This window comes from Panulirus ornatus, chromosome 53 (genome assembly GCF_036320965.1).
Source record: "Panulirus ornatus isolate Po-2019 chromosome 53, ASM3632096v1, whole genome shotgun sequence".
NCBI lineage: Eukaryota > Metazoa > Arthropoda > Malacostraca > Decapoda > Palinuridae > Panulirus > Panulirus ornatus.
Window position 1 is genome coordinate 18,008,063 of NC_092276.1, and position 22,854 is coordinate 18,030,916.

Here is a 22,854-nt window from a genome sequence, read left to right on the forward strand (position 1 = left end):
ATTGAGAAAGACATGAGAAGGTAGAGAGTTGCAAACCATTGACAAGTAAGGAAATAAGCAGATATCAAAACAGCCCTCCCTTGAGTTGCCAATGCCACAAAATAATCATGTGATGCAGCAGCTTCCTGAGTCCTGTTTGGTCTAGTTAGTGACAGGGATATACAAACAGTCAGCTCTCGGGAGCAAAGACCCAAGTAACACCTACAGAAGCAGGAGAGTCAATCAACATTCCGGCGTTGGGGAAGGGGGTCAAGTTTGGAAGGTAGTCTGGGACAGTTTATAAGTCAGATCTCTTTCAACTCAACTCTGTCAAAAAGGCATACAGAGCTAGACCGACCCCAAATAAAAGAGCAGCACTCCATACATGGATGAATCAATTCCTTGTATAAACGGAGCAATTGCTCAAGAGAAGTTGCAATATCTAAATAGAACATCCAGTTTCTTAGATCTAGGCAGACTTGGCTATTCCTGTAATATGGGGTTTCCAAGAAAGAGTGGACGTTACAAAATTACCAAATACATTCAATGAGTAAGAGGTGGAATCACAGAACTATCAAATGAGACAAGAGTTGTGGGGAGTTTTCGACAGAGAATATCATTTTATTCATCATACTTAGTCACTGTCTCCAGTGTTAGTAAGGTAGCACAAGGAAACAGACAAAAGAATGGCCCAACCCATCCAAATACACATATATATATATACATAGAAAAATGGGTATAAATTAGATCTTGGAGGCATTAAACTTCACAAGACTTTGTCTACCCCACTGAGATATCCTGTCCATGTCTGAGTTTATCAAGGAAGCTGTGTCAAGACGAGATGCAGCGTCTTGACTTTGCACACCACCTCAACCAAAACACCCTATACCTGTCACTCTATCATCAAACACATTCAACAAACCTTCAAAATACTCACTCCATCTCCTTCTCACATCACCACTACTTGTTATCACCTCCCCATTAGCCCCCTTCGCTGATGTTCCCATTTGTTCCCTTGTCTTACGCACTTTATTTACCTCCTTCCAAAACATCTTTTTAGTTTCCCTAAAATTTAATGATACTCTCTCACCCGAACTCTCATTTGCCCTCTTTTTCGCCTCTTGCACCTTTCTCTTGACCTCCTGCCTCTTTCTTTTTACATCTCCCACTCATTTGCATTATTTCCCTCCAAGAATCGTCCAAATGCCTCTCTCTTCTCTTTCACTAATAATCTTACTTCTTCACCCCACCACTCACTACCCTTTCTAATCTGCCCACCTCCCACGCTTCTCATGCCACAAGCATCCCTTGCGCAAGCCATCACTGCTTCCCTAAATACATCCCATTCCTCCCCTACTCCCCTTATGTCCTTTGTTCTCACCTTTTTCCATTCTGTACTCAGTCTCTCCTGGTACTTCCTCACATAAGTCTCCTTCCCAAGCTCACTTACTCTCACCACTCTCTTCACCCCAACATTCTCTCTTCTTTTCTGAAAACCTCTACAAATCTTCACCTTTGCCAGCACAAGATTATAATCAGACTTCCCTCCAGTTGCACCTCTCAGCACATTAACATCCAAAAGTCTCTCTTTCGCGCGCCTATCAATTAATACGTAATCCAATAACGCTCTCTGGCCATCTCTCCAACTTACATACGTATACTTATGTATATCTCTCTTTTTAAGCAAGGTATTCCCAATCACCAGTTCATCACTAATCCTTTTTCAGCACATAAATCTACAAGCTCTTCACCATTTCCATTTAAAACACTGAACACCCCATGTACACCAATTATTCCCTCAACTGCCACATTACTCACCTTTGCAATCAAATCACCCATCACTATAACCCAGTCTCGTGCATCAAAACTACTAAAACACTCACTCAGCTGCTCCCAAAACACTTGCCTCTCATGATCTTTCTTCTCATGCCCAGGCGCATATGCACCAATAATCACCCATCTCTCTCCATCCATTTTCAGTTTTACCCATATCAATCTAGAGTTTACTTTCTTACACTCTATCACATAGTCCCACCACTCCTGATTCAGGAGTAGTGCTACTCCTTCCCTTGCTCTTATCCTCTCACTAACCCCTGACTTTACTCCCAAAACATTCCCAAACCACTCTTCCCCTTTACCCTTGATCTTTGTTTCACTCAGAGCCAAAACATCCAGGTCCCTTTCCTCAAACATACTACCTATCTCTCCTTTTTTCTCATCTTGGTTAGATCCACACATATTCAGATACCCCAATCTGAACCTTCGAGGAGGACGAGCACTCCCCTCATGACTCCTTCTGTTTTCCCGTTTAGAAAGTTAAAATACAAGAAGGGGAGGGTTTCTAGTCCCCCACTCCCGTCTCCTATAGTTGCCTTCTACGACACATGAGGAATGCGTGGGAAGTATACACAGACATATACATATATAAACATGTACATAATTCATACTTGCTGCCTTTATTCATTCCTGTCACCACCCCGCCACACATGAAATGACAACCCCCTCCCCCCGCATGCACACGAGGTAGTGCTAGGAAAAGACAACAAAGGCTACATTCGTTCACACTCAGTCTCTAGCTGTCATGTATAATACATTCCAACATATCTCACTGAATATGCACCCTAGTTATATCCTTAACTGCCACATTCCCTCTCACATTTAAAACACCCATCATTAACAGCCAATGCCTTGCATCATTTAAAACTGCTGATACATTCACTCAGCAGCTCCCAAAACACTTATTTCTCATCATCATCCTTCCCATGGCCAAGTGCATAAGTACAAACAATCACTCCTCTCTCGCATCCTACTTCATTTTCACTCACATCAGACTGAAGCTCACTTCCCTTCACCCTTTCACACATTCTCTTAACTCTTGACTGATTGTTAGAGCTGTCCCTTACTTAGCCCTTGCCCTCACACCAACCTCTGTCTTTACCCCTAAAATATTCCTAAACCATTCATCTTTACCCTCCAGCTATGTTTCAATGAGTCAGAACATCATGTTCCTTTCCTCAACCACAGTGCCTATCTCTTCTTCTCACACATTTAGAAGTCTCAGTCTGAGCCTTTAGGAAGAATGAGCACTCTTTGCTAGGCTTCTGTCCCATCTTACAGAAATCAAAATATAAGACTAGTGGGGGTCCGGCCCCTGTTCCACCACCTCTTGATTGCCTTCTATGAAGTACAGGGAAATATGGGGGTATAATTCTTTCTCCCCTATCCTTGGGATTATTATGATCAAGTAATCTTCCTTTCAAGAAGTTAAATGACATAATCTAACATAAAACTGTCAACTTTCTGAGATGTTATCGTGGATGTGATTCTTCATGATGACCATACCAATAAACTAGGATGCCTTGAGCAACTTACCACCAGCATCAGCATTGCAGGCAGCTCGAAGATCCAGGTAAAACTCAATAGCTGTCTTTAAACCCACAATTTCTTCATCTTCATCCTCCCACGTCGCTTGATCGTAAGGCAAGTCACGCCACTTGACCAAGTATTGGGTTGTACCATCACGTAGTGTGCGGTGATTCAACACTCTATGAATCTTGAGCCATGTTGATTTAATGCCATATTTGTAAAATCTGGAAAAAAAAAAAAGTGGGGGATGATGAAACAACAACCAAATGCTTGAATACCACCACCTACTATAAGAAACAAATAAAAACCATAAGTATCTGGAGGATGTGCTAGTTATCCTGCTTAAAATACAAATACTAATACTGGAGTGAAATATTACCACTAAAGTGAAAAAGTGAAAAAGATTTTGAGCGATCAAGGCCTGAACATACAGGAGGGTGAAAGGCGTGCAAGGAATAGAGTGAACTGGAACGAAGTGGTATACCGCGATTGAACCAGGGCATGTGAAGCATCTGGGGTAAACCATGCAAAGTTTTAAGCCTGGATGTAGAAAGGAAGCTGTGGTTTCAGTGCATTACACATGACAGCTACAGACTGAGTGTGAACGAATGTGGCCTTTTTTGTCTTTTCCTAGAGCTACCTCGCACGCATGCGGGGGAGAAAGGTGCCATTTCATGTGTGGTGGGGAGGCGGCAGAAATGGATGAAGGCAGCATGTATGAATATGTGCATGTGTATAAATGTATATACCTGTGTATGTATATGTATGTATACGCTGAAATTTATAGGTATGTATATGTGCATGTGTGGGCATTTATGTATATACATGTGTATGTGGGGGGGTTGGGCCATTCTTTTGTTTGTTTCCCTGCACTACCTTGCTAATGAGGGAGACAGCAACAAAGTATAATAAAAATACTACTACTACTTGTACTGCTTGCAGGTAAATACTGCCAATGACAATGATGAATTTCATTAGGCATCAAAAACTGTGACATTACAACACATTACGCTAAAGATCAATTTTGTAGATATATTAACGAGTATGTTGACAAGTTATACAATAACTATTTGGCCTATAAACTAAATACAAGATTACACACCATCCTTGTTTCATTGTTTCATAAAATCTAACTTTTTCATAAACAAAAAAAGTCCACCATTTACCATGTTAGTAAGGTTCAACCAGAAAAAAAGACCCCATTCATTCACATCCACTCTCTCACTATATAAAAAAAAAACTGCCATGCAAAAAAGGTAGGTGTGTTTGAAAGTATATAGTGTCATAACATTCCTGTACGGCTGGGGGTAAAAAGACCAGATGAAAATATACAAAAGAGAGTGAATGGAAATAAAATGTTTGGGGAAATATGTGTGGGGAGAGTTGATCTTGTGAGGAAGGATGATCTAGTAACTAATACTAGGGTGAGAGAGAGAGGCGTGGTACGAAGAGGAGCATGGGTGAAACAACTGAAGAGTGTGCACTTAAATGGGCATATGAAAGATAATGAGTGAGAAGAGGTTGACAAAGAGAAGATACATCTCAAAAGTGAAGGGAACTGGGAGAAAGGGAGACACCAAACTGGAGATGGAAATATGGAGTGAATAAGAGTTTGAGTGCTCGGGGCCTGAACATGTAGGAAGGAGAAAGGCATAAAGAATTATACAAGGGTTCATGTGCTGTCAATTGACTAAACCAGGGCAAATGAAGTAGTCAAAGGAAACCACAAAAAGGTCTGTGAAGCCTAGTAGAGGATAGCAGGGTGTCATTTCAGTGCATAACACATGACATGTACAGAAGAGATGTGAGCAAAAAGGACCATTTCTTTGTCTGTTCCTGAGGCCAACATGTACGGAAAAAAAGTAAGAGGCCATCACGGATGGTGATCAAGGTCTCCAAACAAACTTTTGAAAGGGACCTCAATCCAAGCCACATCTGGTTCAAACTAGTCCAGCATAATTTCAGAAGTTTCTTTGATAAGTTTTTGACAATAAAGGCCTAATTAAAAAACAAAAAAATTAAGGAAAACCTGTATCAAATATCAAACAACTTAAAAACATACAGCTTTACTTCATAACTGAGACACTTCTGCCTGAAGAATTAAATCACAAAAATTTCCATTTTCAATGACAGCAGCCATCTTAGATATGGTATAGGTAAAAAGTCATCAGATGCAATTTCAAAACAGGACCACTACAGCACCATCCAAGCCAAATTTAGTTCAAATGACCCATAGTGGTTATGCCACAAGTGAAAAGCCATCTTCATAATGGTTGTATCATCGAAATGCAATCTTAGCAGAGAATCTCTCACTCCAAGAGGAGTCCATCCTTTCTGTGCTTCTGATTGTAATTCTGAGAAAGGGTCCTCAGGGGCAGGGGCTTTATACATGAATAACATCTTTCAGCATCTTTTCAACTCTCTATATAGAAGGAGGCTAAACAAAGTTAATATCTGTTAAGTCTAGTCTGAAGACAGCAAACAAGCAAAATGCTTTCTAATAAAGTCCATAGTTATCAGAGATTCACCAATAATTTTTTGGCCAAATAAATGTGCTCCTAAAATAATTCTAAAGTTTCAAGGCTCTCAGTATGATCAGTGATTAAACCAGTAAAGAAACAAGATGAATTTTCTGTGACTGGTGATCCATAGTCTTTGTTGGAAAGTAGCAATATTTTGCATGGAAAGTAGCTGCATTCATAAATTCCAATCATTGCAATACTTTTTGAGTGCTGCTCTACATACAAGGTAAAGAGATACAGGAATAAAATGGACAATGCATGGTGGACAAAAGAGATCAGAAATGCTGTGGAAGAGAAGAAAAAGGCAAATAGGAGATTGCTCATAGGAATGTACCACAGAAAGTTCAGCAGAGGAGGAGGGAAGAATACAAAATATGTAAGGGGAACATTAAGAAGCTGAGAGAGGAAAGCAAAGAAGGAGTAGATCAAGATTTTGGAAGGAAGTTAAGTGGAAAGTTTTGGGATAATAAAAAACTGTACTAAAAGAAGGTGAAAAAGGAAAGAGGTGGATGTAAGAGTGGAAATGTTGATGTGAGAAGTAAGGAAATGGAGTTGCTGAATTAAAAGGATGAAGTCAAAGGAAGATGGAAAGGGGATTTTAAAAAACTGATGAATGTGGGAGAAGGGGAGGCAGCAACTGTTACATGCATGGGTATGGAGGATGGAAGGAAGATGATAAAAGTGCAAGGGCCTATAGCAAAATGGGAGGAAAAAAGGGCAATAATTTGGCTGAAGGTAGGAAAGGCTCCTTGAGTGGATGGGATTATGGCTGAAATGCTTAAGTACAGAGGAGAAAGTGTGATAGAGTGGATGCATAAGTAATGCAGCATGAAAACAGAAGGTTGGGCCTGAGGATTGGGTGAGAGCTGCTATTGTTCCTTTGTTCAAAGGGAAATGTGCTAAGGATGAATGTAGCAATTATAGGGAATAAGTCAGTTGGTGGGATGAAGAAGTAAGAGTATTAGTGAAAGAGAAGAGAGAGGCATTTTTGGACGATTTTTGCAGGGAAAAAATGCAATTGAGTGGGAGATGTATAAAAGAAAGAGACAGGAGGTCAAGAGAAAGGTGCAAGAGGTGAAAAAAAGGGCAAATGAGAGTTGGGGTGAGAGAGTATCATTAAATTTTAGGGAGAATAAAAAGATGTTCTGGAAGGAGGTAAATAAAGTGCGTAAGACAAGGGAGCAAATGGGAACTTCAGTGAAGGGCGCAAATGGGGAGGTGATAACAAGTAGTGGTGATGTGAGAAGGAGATGGAGTGAGTATTTTGAAGGTTTGTTGAATGTGTTTGATGATAGAGTGGTAGATATAGGGTGTTTTGGTCGAGGTGGTGTGCAAAGTGAGAGGGTTAGGGAAAATGATTTGGTAAACAGAGAAGAGGTAGTGAGAGCTTTGCGGAAGATGAAAGCCGGCAAGGCAGCAGGTTTGGATGGTATTGCAGTGGAATTTATCAAAAAAGGGGGTGACTGTATTGTTGACTGGTTGGTAAGGTTATTTAATGTATGTATGACTCATGGTGAGGTGCCTGAGGATTGGCGGAATGCGTGCATAGTGCCATTGTACAAAGGCAAAGGGGATAAGAGTGAGTGCTCAAATTACAGAGGTATAAGTTTGTTGAGTATTCCTGGTAAATTATATGGGAGGGTATTGATTGAGAGGGTGAAGGCATGTACAGAACATCAGATTGGGGAAGAGCAGTGTGGTTTCAGAAGTGGTAGAGGATGTGTGGATCAGGTGTTTGCTTTGAAGAATGTATGTGAGAAATACTTAGAAAAGCAAATGGATTTGTATGTAGCATTTATGGATCTGGAGAAGGCATATGATAGAGTTGATAGAGATGCTCTGTGGAAGGTATTAAGAATATATGGTGTGGGAGGCAAGTTGTTAGAAGCAGTGAAAAGTTTTTATTGAGGATGTAAGGCATGTGTACGTGTAGGAAGAGAGGAGAGTGATTGGTTCTCAGTGAATGTAGGTTTGTGGCAGGGGTGTGTGATGTCTCCATGGTTGTTTAATTTGTTTATGGATGGGGTTGTTAGGGAGGTAAATGCAAGAGTTTTGGAAAGAGGGGCAAGTATGAAGTCTGTTGGGGATGAGAGAGCTTGGGAAGTGAGTCAGTTGTTGTTCGCTGATGATACAGCGCTGGTGGCTGATTCATGTGAGAAACTGCAGAAGCTGGTGACTGTGTCTGGTAAAGTGTGTGGAAGAAGAAAGCTAAGAGTAAATGTGAATAAGAGCAAGGTTATTAGGTACAGTAGGGTTGAGGGTCAAGTCAATTGGGAGGTGAGTTTGAATGGAGAAAAACTGGAGGAAGTGAAGTGTTTTAGATATCTGGGAGTGGATCTGGCAGCGGATGGAACCATGGAAGCGGAAGTGGATCATAGGGTGGGGGAGGGGGCGAAAATTCTGGGGGCCTTGAAGAATGTGTGGAAGTCGAGAACATTATCTCGGAAAGCAAAAATGGGTATGTTTGAAGGAATAGTGGTTCCAACAATGTTGTATGGTTGCGAGGCGTGGGCTATGGATAGAGTTGTGCGCAGGAGGATGGATGTGCTGGAAATGAGATGTTTGAGGACAATGTGTCGTGTGAGGTGGTTTGATCGAGTGAGTAACGTAAGGGTAAGAGAGATGTGTGGAAATAAAAAGAGCGTGGTTGAGAGAGCAGAAGAGGGTGTTTTGAAGTGGTTTGGGCACATGGAGAGAATGAGTGAGGAAAGATTGACCAAGAGGATATATGTGTCGGAGGTGGAGGGAACGAGGAGAAGAGGGAGACCAAATTGGAGGTGGAAAGATGGACTGAAAAAGATTTTGTGTGATCGTGGCCTGAACATGCAGGAGGGTGAAAGGAGGGCAAGGAATAGAGTGAATTGGAGCGATGTGGTATACCGGGGTTGACGTGCTGTCAGTGGATTGAATCAAGGCATGTGAAGCGTCTGGGGTAAACCATGGAAAGCTGTGTAGGTATGTATATTTGCGTGTGTGGACGTATGTATATACATGTGTATGGGGGGGTTGGGCCATTTCTTTCGTCTGTTTCCTTGCGCTACCTCGCAAACGCGGGAGACAGCGACAAAGTATAATAAAAAAAAATAATAAAGTCAGTTAAGTATATCATGAAAAGTGTATGCAAGAATATTAATTGACAAAGTGATGGAAGTGATTGAATGTAAAATAAGTGCAGAGCAAGGGAGTTTAAGGAAAGGTACAGGATGTGTGGATCAGATTTTTGTAAAGATGACTGTGGAAAAGTACTTGGTGAAAGGTAAAAAGTTGTATGCAGCTTTTATGGATCTAGAGAAGGCACATGACAGAGTCAAGTGGAATGCTTTATGGGATGTGTTAAGGATATATGGTACAGGGGGACAACTGCTGGATGGTAAGAAAAGCCTTCTATATAGGAGCAATGCATGTGTAAGAGTGGATGGAGAGCTGAATGAAAGTTCTGGGATACATGTAGGTGTGAGGTAGCGCTGTGTGATGTAAGCATGGCATTTTAATATACAGATGCTTCCCAATATATGTCCAAGCTCCGTTCCGACCAACTGGCTGGATCTCGAAATGGACGCAAGTCAGACGTATGTCAGCATGGCATGTAAAATTCATATACCTTTACAGCATTCTTTTATCCTACTCAATTTCTATCATGATTATCTCGCATTTCATCAACTAGCTTTATTGTATGATTATGTAGTTTCCTTTTACCTTTTATTAAAGATTCTTTAGGTCACAGATTGATTCATCAAATCTTTCAATAAACCTTTCAGCAGCTAGCTATTCTTTTAAATCTATTGAACCATGACTTGCTGTGATGTTCTCAATGTAATCCTCTCCCACTCGCTCCTTTGAAGTCTCAAAAAGACTTCCAGTCTTCTCCTAGATTGTTAGTAAGCTTAGTGGTACACATTTTTTAATATGATCTTTCAACCACAGCATTAACAACTTTTCCATTTCGTGGATGTGCCCTGGTCATTGCTTTTATCATCACAGACTTCATACTTGCTAAACCTTTCACTGCTTCATGTAATTTTTTTTTGTCCTCTAAAATTGTGGAGACCAATGAATGGGACAACTGTAGATCATGTGCAATCACATCACCATTTTCTCCTTCATATTGGGTAATTACCTTCTTTTTCAATTCCAAATCAAGCATTTTCCTCAGCTTTTTGCCAGATCTATCAACATGTGATGGGTTTTTCCTCTTGCTTGTCATCTTCTTTGGAGTTTAATACAAAATTGGTTAAATCCAGCATGAAAATTCATTAGATTCACTTCAATAATGCACACTTACTGAATGACAACTGATAGAATGAACAGAGAGAGATGATGTGATGTACATATTGCCGGGATTCTCTCACATTCACTACTGTACTCATAAAGCCATTAGTCACGTACGACCTAGCATAATTTTTCATTTATGAGTATATTTTAAATTTTTTCCTTCATCAGCACTTATTGTTTCACCTATGACTCAAACATCATTCAAGCTACATCTTCTTTTAAATCTATTGAACCCACCATGACTTGCTATGAAGTTCTCAATGTAATCCTCTCCCATTTGCTCCTTCAAAGTCTCACATAGACCTCTAGCCATTGCCTGAATTGTTAGTAAGCTTAGTTGTACATGCTTTTGAATCTGATCTTCCATTCCCAGCATCAACAACTTTTCCATTACATGGATCAGCCCTTGTTATTGCTTTATCATCATCATAGACTTCATACTTGCCAAACCTCACACTGCTCCACATATTTTTTCTTTGTCCTTTTAAAATTATGGAGACCATCAAATGTGACAACTGAAGATCATGTGTGATCATATCAACTTTCTTTCTTTCTTCATATTAGGAGATTACCTTCATTTTCAATTCCAAATCGAGCATTTTCCTCAGCTTCTTGCCAGATCTATCAATATGTGACGATGGATTTTTCCTCTTGCTCGTCATCTTCTTTGGGGTTTAATACAAAAATGGTTAAATCCAACACTAAAATTCATTAGATTCACTTGAAAAATAAACACATACTGAATGGTAAATGAGAGCAAGAATTGAGAGAGATGCTGTGATGTACACAATGCCAGGCTTGTTTGACATTCACTATCATACGCACACAGCCGTTAGCACTGGCGGACGTATGACCAAGTGTAATTTTCATATTTATGTACATTTTTCAATTTACATTTTTTCCAGTCATACGTGCATAAGACAAGAGAACAAATGGGATCATCAATGAAGGGGGCTAATGGGGAGGTAATAACAAGTAGTGGTGATGTGAGAAGGAGATGGAGCAAGTATTTTGAAGGTTTGTTGAATGTGTTAGATGATAAGAGTGGCAGATATAGGGTGTTATATGTCGAAGTGGTGTGCGAAGTGAGAGGGTCAGGGAGAATGGTTTGGTAAATAAAAAGGTAGTGAAAGCTTTGTGGAAGATGAAAGCTGGCAAGGCGGCAGGTTTGGATGGTATTGCAATGGAATTTATCAAAAAAGGGGCGACTGTGATGTTGACTGGTTGGTGAGGATATTCAATGTATGTATGGATCATGGTGAAGTGCCTGAGGATTGGCAGAATGCATGCATTGTGCCACTGTACAAAGGCAAAGAGGATAAAGATGAGTGTTCAAATTACAGAGGTATAAGTTTGTTGAGTATTCCTGGGAAATTATATGAGAGGGTAATGACTGAGAGGGTGAAGGCATGTACAGAGCATCAGACTGGGGAAGAGCAGTGTGGTTTCAGAAGTGGTCGAGGATGTGTGGATCAGGTGTTTGCTTCGAAGAATGTATGTGAGATATACTTAGAAAAACAAATGGATTTGTATGTAGCATTTATGGATCTGGAGAAGGCATAAGACAAAGTTAATAGAGATGCTCTATGGAAGGCATTAAGAGTATATGGTGTGGGAGGCAAGTTGCTAGGAGCAATGAAAAGTTTTTATCGAGGATGCAAGGCATGTGTACAAGTAGGAAGAGAGGAATGTGATCGGTTCCCAGTGAATGTTGGTTTGCGGAAGGGGTGCATGATGTCTCCATGGTTGTTTAGTTTGTTTATTAATGGGGTTGTTAGGGAGATGAACGCAAGAGTTTTGGAGAGAAGGGCAAGTATGCGGTCTGTTGTGGAAGAGAGTGCTTGGGAAGTGAGTCCATTGTTGTTCACTGATGATACAGCGCTGGTGGCTGATTCAGGTGAGAAATTGCAGAAGCTGGTGACTGAGTTTGGTAAAGTGTGTGAAAGAAGAAAGCTGAGAGTATATGTGAATAAGAGCTAGGTTATTAGGTACAGTAATGTTGTGGGACAAGTTAATTGGGAGGTAAGTTTGAATGGAGAAAACTGGAGGAAGTGAAGAGTTTTAGATATCTGGGAGTGGATTTGGCAGCACATGGAACCAAGGAAGTAGAAGTGAGCCACAGGGTGGGGGAGGAGGCAAAGGTTCTGGATATGTTGAAGAATGTTTGGAAGGCGAGAATATTATCTTGGAAAGCAAAAATGGGTATGTTTAAAGGAATAGTGGTACCAACATTGTTATATGGTTGCGAGGCATGGGTTATAAATAGGGTTGTGCAGAGGAAGGGGGATGTGTTGGAAATGAGATGTTTGAGGACAATATGTGGTGTGAGGTGGTTTGAACGAGTAAGTAATGAAAGGGTAAGAGATTTGTGATAGCAAAAAGAGTGTGGTTGAGAGAGCAGAAGAGGGTGTATTGAAATGGTTTGGTCAAATGGAGAGAATGAGTGAGGAAAGATTGACAAAGAGGACATATGTGTCAGAGGTGGAGGGTACAAGAAGTGGGAGACCAAATTGGAAGTGGAAGGATGGAGTGAAAGAGATTTTTGAGTGATTGGGGCCTGAACATGCAGGAGGGTGATAGGAGTGCAAGGAATAGAGTGAATTGGAATGATGTGGTATACCGGGGTTGACATGCTGTAAATGGATTGAACTAAGGCATGTGAAGCGTCTGGGGTAACCCACGGAAAGTTTTGTGGGGCCTGGATTTATATGTGTGTGTGTGTGGACGTGTATGTATATACATGTGTATGTGGGTGGGTTGGGCCATTCTTTCATCTGTTTCCTTGCGTTACCTTGCTAACGTGGGAGATAGCAATAAAGTATAATATAACATATAGATGGTCTTAAGTCGCATAGGTCATAAGTTGGGGAGCATCTGTACATATGGATGGAAAGATAAGTGGAATGAAAGCAAACCTAGGGAAAAAGGGGTGCAGAGATGGTGTGGTGGTGAGATATGGTGAGTAGTGGCAAGCCTGTTTGTAGATGGTACTGTATTATTTCCGGAGAGTAAAGAGAAGTTGCAGAAAGTTGTAAGTGTGTTTTATTATGAACATAAGCATAATCAATTGACGGTAAATGCAAGTAAAAGTAAAGTAATGGTATTTGAAAGGAAACAGAATGAAAGATTTTGTAAAACCATATAGAGTGATAGAAAGAGTACTAAATTGTGCTTTGGATATGGGTGAAAAAAACTGGAAGAAGTGAGTGAATTTAAGTATTTAGGAGCTGTCTTGGGTAAGTGTAGGTATGTGGAAGAGATAAGGGAGAGAGCTGTACAGGGTAGAGTCATTGGGTCCCTTAACAGAATAATGAAGGGTAGAGGTGTACATATGGAGGTGAAGAGAGGATTAAGGGACAGCATAGTCCTCCCAATCCAGACCTTTGCAGCCAAAACATGGACATGGAATGAGTCACAGAGATCAAGAATCCAGGATGTGGAAATAAGCATTTGAGAAGAGCATGTGGTGTGAACAGACAGAATGAAGAGAAATGAAAGGGTGTATGAGAGATGTGGTATTACTTGGAATGCAAAGGGAGTGAATTGCGGAGTGGTTGAATGAGTGAAATGTAATACTTTGAGGATGTTTGGGCATGTGAAAAGAATGCAAGACTGGGAGTTAACAAGGATAGTGTGAGATAGTATAATCAAAAGGGTTGGTGTGAGTGGAAGACCTCCTGTGACATGAGCAAATAGGGTGGAGGAATACTAGATGGAGAGAAACAGTGGAAGAATGCATGGAATAGTGCATGCGATGGAGGCACGTAAGGACAAGGATAAGCAAGACTGCTTTGCCGTGGCCACCCACTGATGGAAGTTCCCAAAAGGAACGGGTGTCAAGAGATATAGATAGATAGATAGACAGCTCCACATCTCACACTACACTCCTTCTAACAACTTAAATTTTTCCTAAACTTCTCCTTCCCTAGTACTACACTCTGTTTCTGCATATTTGCAAAGGCACCCCTAATACTATTCACACATTCGTAGTTCTACCCTGCAGGCAATAGTTAGGTATTTCCACATATTTGTTGTGGTAGCCACAATACTTTTCACACATTTAATATATCAACAAAAGTAGACAGAAGTTACAAGCAACAAACTTTTCAGTTGCTGCAGTTGGGTCCTACAATAATAAAAAGTTTTTTTTTTTTTTTTTTGCCGCTGTCTCCCGCGTTTGCGAGGTAGCGCAAGGAAACAGACGAAAGAAATGGCCCAACCCACCCCCATACACATGTATATACATACATCCACACACGCAAATATACATACCTACACAGCTTTCCATGGTTTACCCCAGACGCTTCACATGCCCTGATTCAATCCACTGACAGCACGTCAACCCCGGTATACCACATCGATCCAACTCACTCTATTCCTTGCCCTCCTTTCACCCTCCTGCATGTTCAGGCCCCGATCACACAAAATCTTTTTCACTCCATCTTTCCACCTCCAATTTGGTCTCCCTCTTCTCCTCATTCCCTCCACCTCCGACACATATATCCTCTTGGTCAATCTTTCCTCACTCATTCTCTCCATGTGCCCAAACCATTTCAAAACACCCTCTTCTGCTCTCTCAACCACGCTCTTTTTATTTCCACACATCTCTCTTACCCTTACGTTACTTACTCAATCAAACCACCTCACACCACACATTGTCCTCAAACATCTCATTTCCAGTACATCCATCCTCCTGCGCACAACTCTATCCATAGCCCATGCCTCGCAACCATACAACATTGTTGGAACCACTATTCCTTCAAACATACCCATTTTTGCTTTCTGAGATAATGTTCTCGACTTCCACACATTCTTCAAGGCTCCCAAGATTTTTGCCCCCTCCCCCACCCTATGATCCACTTCCGCTTCCATGGTTCCATCCGCTGCCAGATCCACTCCCAGATATCTAAAACACTTTACTTCCTCTAGTTTTTCTCCATTCAAACTTACCTCCCACTTGACTTGACCCTCAACCCTACTGTACCTAATTACCTTGCTCTTATTCACATTTACTCTTAGCTTTCTTCTTTCACACACTTTACCAAACTCAGTCACCAGCTTCTGCAGTTTCTCACATGAATCAGCCACCAGTGCTGTATCATCAGCGAACAACAACTGACTCACTTCCCAAGCTCTCTCATCCACAATAGACTTCATACTTGCCCCTCTTTCCAAAACTCTTGCATTCACTTCCCTAACAACCCCATCCATAAACAAATTAAACAACCATGGAGACATCACACACCCCTGCCACAAACCTACATTCACTGAGAACCAATCACTTTCCTCTCTTCCTACACGTACACATGCCTTACATCCTCGATAAAAACTTTTCACTGCTTCTAACAACTTGCCTCCCACACCATATATTCTTAATACCTTCCACAGAGCATCTCTATCAACTCTATCATACGCCTTCTCCAGATCCATAAATGCTACATACAAATCCATTTGCTTTTCTAAGTATTTCTCACATACATTCTTCAAAGCAAACACCTGATCCACACATCCTCTACCACTTCTGAAACCACACTGCTCTTCCCCAATCTGATGCTCTGTACATGCCTTCACCCTCTCAATCAATACCCTCCCATATAATTTACCAGGAATACTCAACAAACTTATACCTCTGTAATTTGAGCACTCACTCTTATCCCCTTTGCCTTTGTACAATGGCACTATGCACGCATTCCGCCAATCCTCAGGCACCTCACCATGAGTCATACATACATTAAATAACCTTACCAACCAGTCAATAATACAGTCACCCCCTTTTTTAATAAATTCCATTGCAATACCATCCAAACCTGCTGCCTTGCCGGCTTTCATCTTCCGCATAGCTTTTACTACCTCTTCTCTGTTTACCAAATCATTTTCCCTAACCCTCTCACTTTGCACACCACCTCGACCAAAACACCCTATATCTGCCACTCTATCATCAAACACATTCAACAAACCTTCAAAATACTCACTCCATCTCCTTCTCACATCACCACTACTTGTTATCACCTCCCCATTTGCGCCCTTCACTGAAGTTCCCATTTGCTCCCTTGTCTTACGCACTTTATTTACCTCCTTCCAGAACATCTTTTTATTCTCCCTAAAATTTAATGATACTCTCTCACCCCAACTCTCATTTGCCCTCTTTTTCACCTCTTGCACCTTTCTCTTGACCTCCTGTCTCTTTCTTTTATACATCTCCCACTCAATTGCATTTTTTCCCTGCAAAAATCGTCCGAATGCCTCTCTCTTCTCTTTCACTAATAATAAAAAGTAAATACAAGATAAGAAAATTTGAGGAAGATTTTCACACAATCCACCTCACTCTAAATCTGGGACACTGCTTGTGCAATGCAGGTGCAGAAAGACAGTAGTTCGTACCTCTCTTCAAGTGAGTTAGGATCAATCTCTTTCTTGTGTCGCCTCTGGGAGCCGAGCTCATCGTCATCATCAATGCCAGGGATAGGGGGTTCATCTGGATCACATTTCTTGAAATATGACCTCAACATCTGAAAATAAGACTCGGTATTTCATTTCTCTAGTTTATCAGACACATGAGTTATATGAGACTGTTGAGAGAGGAAGTAATGATCTCATGAATACCAAGAGGATTTTTCTACACAAATGCTTCTCCTGCCTTAGCTAGCTAGCATCAGGAACACAGGCACACAATGGCCTCATTTGCACACATGCCTCCAGCTGTCATGTATAATGTATGGAAAACAGAACTTACCCATTGAGAGCTAATCACCAAAGACTAATTCACTGGTTTACCATAACCATTTCATATATCCTGATTCAGACCATCAAGTGCACATAACTACCAAAGTAACAGATCAATACGAGTCATTCTACACTATGCATAATTCTCATCCCCCTAAATGTTCAGATCCAAATATCCTAAAAGCCTCTTTCACTCCAATTTATCAAACCCTTCCCGGTCTTCCCTCCCCTCATTTCTCACACATCCTCTCTTTATGTCCAAACAATTAAAGCACAACCTGCTCAATTCTCTTAATCATATCACTTACAATAACTTAAACTACACTGTCATTCCTCACTTCAGATACTGTCCTCAGGCTTTTTGTTTCCAACAGGTCCATCCTCATCCCTTCTCTAGCATTCAGTGCTTGAGATTCAATCATAAAAAACTCACATGTAACCATCTTTGTCCCAAGTGACAGAGATTTCTTCTTCAACATAATCTGCAATCAACCCAGGGCCATAACCCCCTCCCCTATTCCACCCTATGAATCACTTCTGCCAGGTATCGAAGGCACTCAACTTCGTCCACTTCCTTTCCAGTCAGACTTACATTCAAACTATCCCATCTCATCACCTTTCTGCAACTCATTATTTTACTTTTGTTCACATTTCCTCTAAACTTTCTTCTTTTATACACTATTCCAAACTCTGCTTCTAGAGTTTCTCTTTAATCTCCCACCAGAGCCATTTCATATACAAACAGCTAATGAATCACCTCCCAAGAAGAGAATAACTCATGAAGTCTTCGCCCACAACAGCCCTGGCTAGGCCCAGGCTGCTGCAATGGGTTGTTGGTCACCTTAGTTACTGGAAGCCACAGCCCCCCCAAGGCCCACAAAGCCCCCACAGCCTAGCTGGGCAGGTATACTTTGTAGGTACTTGTACGATGCACTCTTGTACTTATCTGCCATGCATACTACACAGTTTCTGATGGCAGCTTGTAAGGAGTTGAAGACTCTTGGGCCCTGGATGTTTAAGGTGTTCTCATTTATGCATACTGCAACTTTGGATTTCAGAGGTAGTATTTTACAAAGTCTTCCAACCTGTCGTACCAGTGGCCTGCTAATTGCATGTGAGTTGGGCACCAAATCTCTTAGGATTATCCAGGTATAGATGATGACATACCTCTCCTGCCTCATAGGATGACAGTAAATGCTGGCAGATCGAAAACATTAGAAGGCTACTTGAAAGCAAAGAAAATTCAGGAAATGGGGCCCCCATGAATGTAGAACTTTCTCCCCATGCTGTACAAATAGGTAATTAGTTAAAACTAATTTCTTTTCAGAGATATTCATTTCCTCTGCCAAGGATAACTCAAATTGTGAGTCTAATCTACAGCCCTCTCGGTTATCCCAATCTAACCATCTCATGACCATGACCTATGAATTCTTCTTTTGGAGCTTTCATTGGTGCTTCGTTTTCACTTAACTTGTTCAATCTTCATCACTTTTTTTTTTCAAAATATCATTCTGGTGATAACAAGTAGTGGTGATGTGAGAAGGAGATGGAGTGAGTATTTTGAAGGTTTGTTGAATGTGTTTGATGATAGAGTGGCAGATATAGGGTGTTTTGGTCGAGGTGGTGTGCAAAGTGAGAGGGTTAGGGAAAATGATTTGGTAAACAGAGAAGAGGCAGTAAAAGCTATGCGGAAGATGAAAGCCGGCAAGGCAACAGATTTGGATGGTATTGCAGTGGAATTTATTAAAAAAGGGGGTGACTGTATTGTTGACTGGTTGGTAAGGTTATTTAATGTATGTATGACTCACGGTGAGGTGCCTGAGGATTGGCGGAATGCGTGCATAGTGCCATTGCACAAAGGCAAAGGGGATAAGAGTGAGTGCTCAAATTACAGAGGTATAAGTTTGTTGAGTATTCCTGGTAAATTATATGGGAGGGTATTGATTGAGAGGGTGAAGGCATGTACAGAGCATCAGATTGGGGAAGAGCAGTGTGGTTTCAGAAGTGGTAGAGGATGTGTGGATCAGGTGTTTGCTTTGAAGAATGTATGTGAGAAATACTTAGAAAAGCAAATGGATTTGTATGTAGCATTTATGGATCTGGAGAAGGCATATGATAGAGTTGATAGAGATGCTCTGTGGAAGGTATTAAGAATATATGGTGTGGGAGGCAAGTTGTTAGAAGCAGTGAAAAGTTTTTATCGAGGATGTAAGGCATGTGTACGTGTAGGAAGAGAGGAAAGTGATTGGTTCTCAGTAAATGTAGGTTTGCGGCAGGGGTGTGTGATGTCTCCATGGTTGTTTAATTTGTTTATGGATGGGGTTGTTAGGGAGGTGAATGCAAGAGTTTTGGAAAGAGGGGCAAGTATGAAGTCTGTTGGGGATGAGAGAGCTTGGGAAGTGAGTCAGTTGTTGTTCGCTGATGATACAGCACATGTGAGAAACTGCAGAAGCTGGTGACTGAGTTTGGTAAAGTGTGTGAAAGAAGAAAGTTAAGAGTAAATGTGAATAAGAGCAAGGTTATTAGGTACAGTAGGGTTGAGGGTCAAGTCAATTGGAAGGTGAGTTTGAATGGAGAAAAACTGGAGGAAGTGAAGTGTTTTAGATATCTGGGAGTGGATCTGGCAGCGGATGGAACCATGGAAGCGGAAGTGGATCATAGGGTGGGGGAGGGGGCAAAAATTCTGGGAGCCTTGAAGAATGTGTGGAAGTCGAGAACATTATCTCGGAAAGCAAAAATGGGTATGTTTGAAGGAATAGTGGTTCCAACAATGTTGTATGGTTGCGAGGCGTGGGCTATGGATAGAGTTGTGCGCAGGAGGATGGATGTGCTGGAAATGAGTTTGAGGACAATGTGTGGTGTGAGGTGGTTTGATCGAGTAAGTAACGTAAGGGTAAGAGAGATGTGTGGAAATAAAAAGAGCGTGGTTGAGAGAGCAGAAGAGGGTGTTTTGAAATGGTTTGGGCACATGGAGAGAATGAGTGAGGAAAGATTGACCAAGAGGATATATGTGTCGGAGGTGGAGGGAATGAGGAGAAGAGGGAGACCAAATTGGAGGTGGAAAGATGGAGTGAAAAAGATTTTGAGTGATTGGGGCCTGAACATGCAGGAGGGTGATAGGAGTGCAAGGAATAGAGTGAATTGGAATGATGTGGTATACCGGGGTTGACATGCTGTAAATGGATTGAACTAAGGCATGTGAAGCGTCTGGGGTAACCCACGGAAAGTTTTGTGGGGCCTGGATTTATATGTGTGTGTGTGTGGACGTGTATGTATATACATGTGTATGTGGGTGGGTTGGGCCATTCTTTCATCTGTTTCCTTGCGTTACCTTGCTAACGTGGGAGATAGCAATAAAGTATAATATAACATATAGATGGTCTTAAGTCGCATAGGTCATAAGTTGGGGAGCATCTGTACATATGGATGGAAAGATAAGTGGAATGAAAGCAAACCTAGGGAAAAAGGGGTGCAGAGATGGTGTGGTGGTGAGATATGGTGAGTAGTGGCAAGCCTGTTTGTAGATGGTACTGTATTATTTCCGGAGAGTAAAGAGAAGTTGCAGAAAGTTGTAAGTGTGTTTTATTATGAACATAAGCATAATCAATTGACAGTAAATGCAAGTAAAAGTAAAGTAATGGTATTTGAAAGGAAACAGAATGAAAGATTTTGTAAAACCATATAGAGTGATAGAAAGAGTACTAAATTGTGCTTTGGATATGGGTGAAAAAAACTGGAAGAAGTGAGTGAATTTAAGTATTTAGGAGCTGTCTTGGGTAAGTGTAGGTATGTGGAAGAGATAAGGGAGAGAGCTGTACAGGGTAGAGTCATTGGGTCCCTTAACAGAATAATGAAGGGTAGAGGTGTACATATGGAGGTGAAGAGAGGATTAAGGGACAGCATAGTCCTCCCAATCCAGACCTTTGCAGCCAAAACATGGACATGGAATGAGTCACAGAGATCAAGAATCCAGGATGTGGAAATAAGCATTTGAGAAGAGCATGTGGTGTGAACAGACAGAATGAAGAGAAATGAAAGGGTGTATGAGAGATGTATTATTACTTGGAATGCAAAGGGAGTGAATTGCAGAGTGGTTGAATGAGTGAAATGTAATACTTTGAGGATGTTTGGGCATGTGAAAAGAATGCAAGACTGGGAGTTAACAAGGATAGTGTGAGATAGTATAATCAAAAGGGTTGGTGTGAGTGGAAGACCTCCTGTGACATGAGCAAATAGGGTGGAGGAATACTAGATGGAGAGAAACAGTGGAAGAATGCATGGAATAGTGCATGCGATGGAGGCACGTAAGGACAAGGATAAGCAAGACTGCTTTGCCGTGGCCACCCACTGATGGAAGTTCCCAAAAGGAACGGGTGTCAAGAGATATAGATAGATAGATAGACAGCTCCACATCTCACACTACACTCCTTCTAACAACTTAAATTTTTCCTAAACTTCTCCTTCCCTAGTACTACACTCTGTTTCTGCATATTTGCAAAGGCACCCCTAATACTATTCACACATTCGTAGTTCTACCCTGCAGGCAATAGTTAGGTATTTCCACATATTTGTTGTGGTAGCCACAATACTTTTCACACATTTAATATATCAACAAAAGTAGACAGAAGTTACAAGCAACAAACTTTTCAGTTGCTGCAGTTGGGTCCTACAATAATAAAAAGTTTTTTTTTTTTTTTTTGCCGCTGTCTCCCGCGTTTGCGAGGTAGCGCAAGGAAACAGACGAAAGAAATGGCCCAACCCACCCCCATACACATGTATATACATACATCCACACACGCAAATATACATACCTACACAGCTTTCCATGGTTTACCCCAGACGCTTCACATGCCCTGATTCAATCCACTGACAGCACGTCAACCCCGGTATACCACATCGATCCAACTCACTCTATTCCTTGCCCTCCTTTCACCCTCCTGCATGTTCAGGCCCCGATCACACAAAATCTTTTTCACTCCATCTTTCCACCTCCAATTTGGTCTCCCTCTTCTCCTCATTCCCTCCACCTCCGACACATATATCCTCTTGGTCAATCTTTCCTCACTCATTCTCTCCATGTGCCCAAACCATTTCAAAACACCCTCTTCTGCTCTCTCAACCACGCTCTTTTTATTTCCACACATCTCTCTTACCCTTACGTTACTTAATCAAACCACCTCACACCACACATTGTCCTCAAACATCTCATTTCCAGTACATCCATCCTCCTGCGCACAACTCTATCCATAGCCCATGCCTCGCAACCATACAACATTGTTGGAACCACTATTCCTTCAAACATACCCATTTTTGCTTTCTGAGATAATGTTCTCGACTTCCACACATTCTTCAAGGCTCCCAAGATTTTTGCCCCCTCCCCCACCCTATGATCCACTTCCGCTTCCATGGTTCCATCCGCTGCCAGATCCACTCCCAGATATCTAAAACACTTTACTTCCTCTAGTTTTTCTCCATTCAAACTTACCTCCCACTTGACTTGACCCTCAACCCTACTGTACCTAATTACCTTGCTCTTATTCACATTTACTCTTAGCTTTCTTCTTTCACACACTTTACCAAACTCAGTCACCAGCTTCTGCAGTTTCTCACATGAATCAGCCACCAGTGCTGTATCATCAGCGAACAACAACTGACTCACTTCCCAAGCTCTCTCATCCACAATAGACTTCATACTTGCCCCTCTTTCCAAAACTCTTGCATTCACTTCCCTAACAACCCCATCCATAAACAAATTAAACAACCATGGAGACATCACACACCCCTGCCACAAACCTACATTCACTGAGAACCAATCACTTTCCTCTCTTCCTACACGTACACATGCCTTACATCCTCGATAAAAACTTTTCACTGCTTCTAACAACTTGCCTCCCACACCATATATTCTTAATACCTTCCACAGAGCATCTCTATCAACTCTATCATACGCCTTCTCCAGATCCATAAATGCTACATACAAATCCATTTGCTT

At 41.4% G+C, this 22,854-nt stretch overlaps 1 protein-coding gene across 1 annotated transcript in view; it reads right to left on the reverse strand.

Annotated features, from left to right (window-relative positions):
• Mi-2 (chromodomain-helicase-DNA-binding protein Mi-2 homolog) overlaps positions 1–22,854 on the reverse strand; it is a 238,028-nt gene that overhangs the window by 146,808 nt on the left and 68,366 nt on the right. Inside the window, exon 12 of the mRNA XM_071692638.1 lies at positions 3,352–3,569. Coding sequence (XP_071548739.1) covers positions 3,352–3,569 — 218 coding nt within the window. The remainder of the gene's footprint in view (positions 1–3,351; positions 3,570–22,854) is intronic.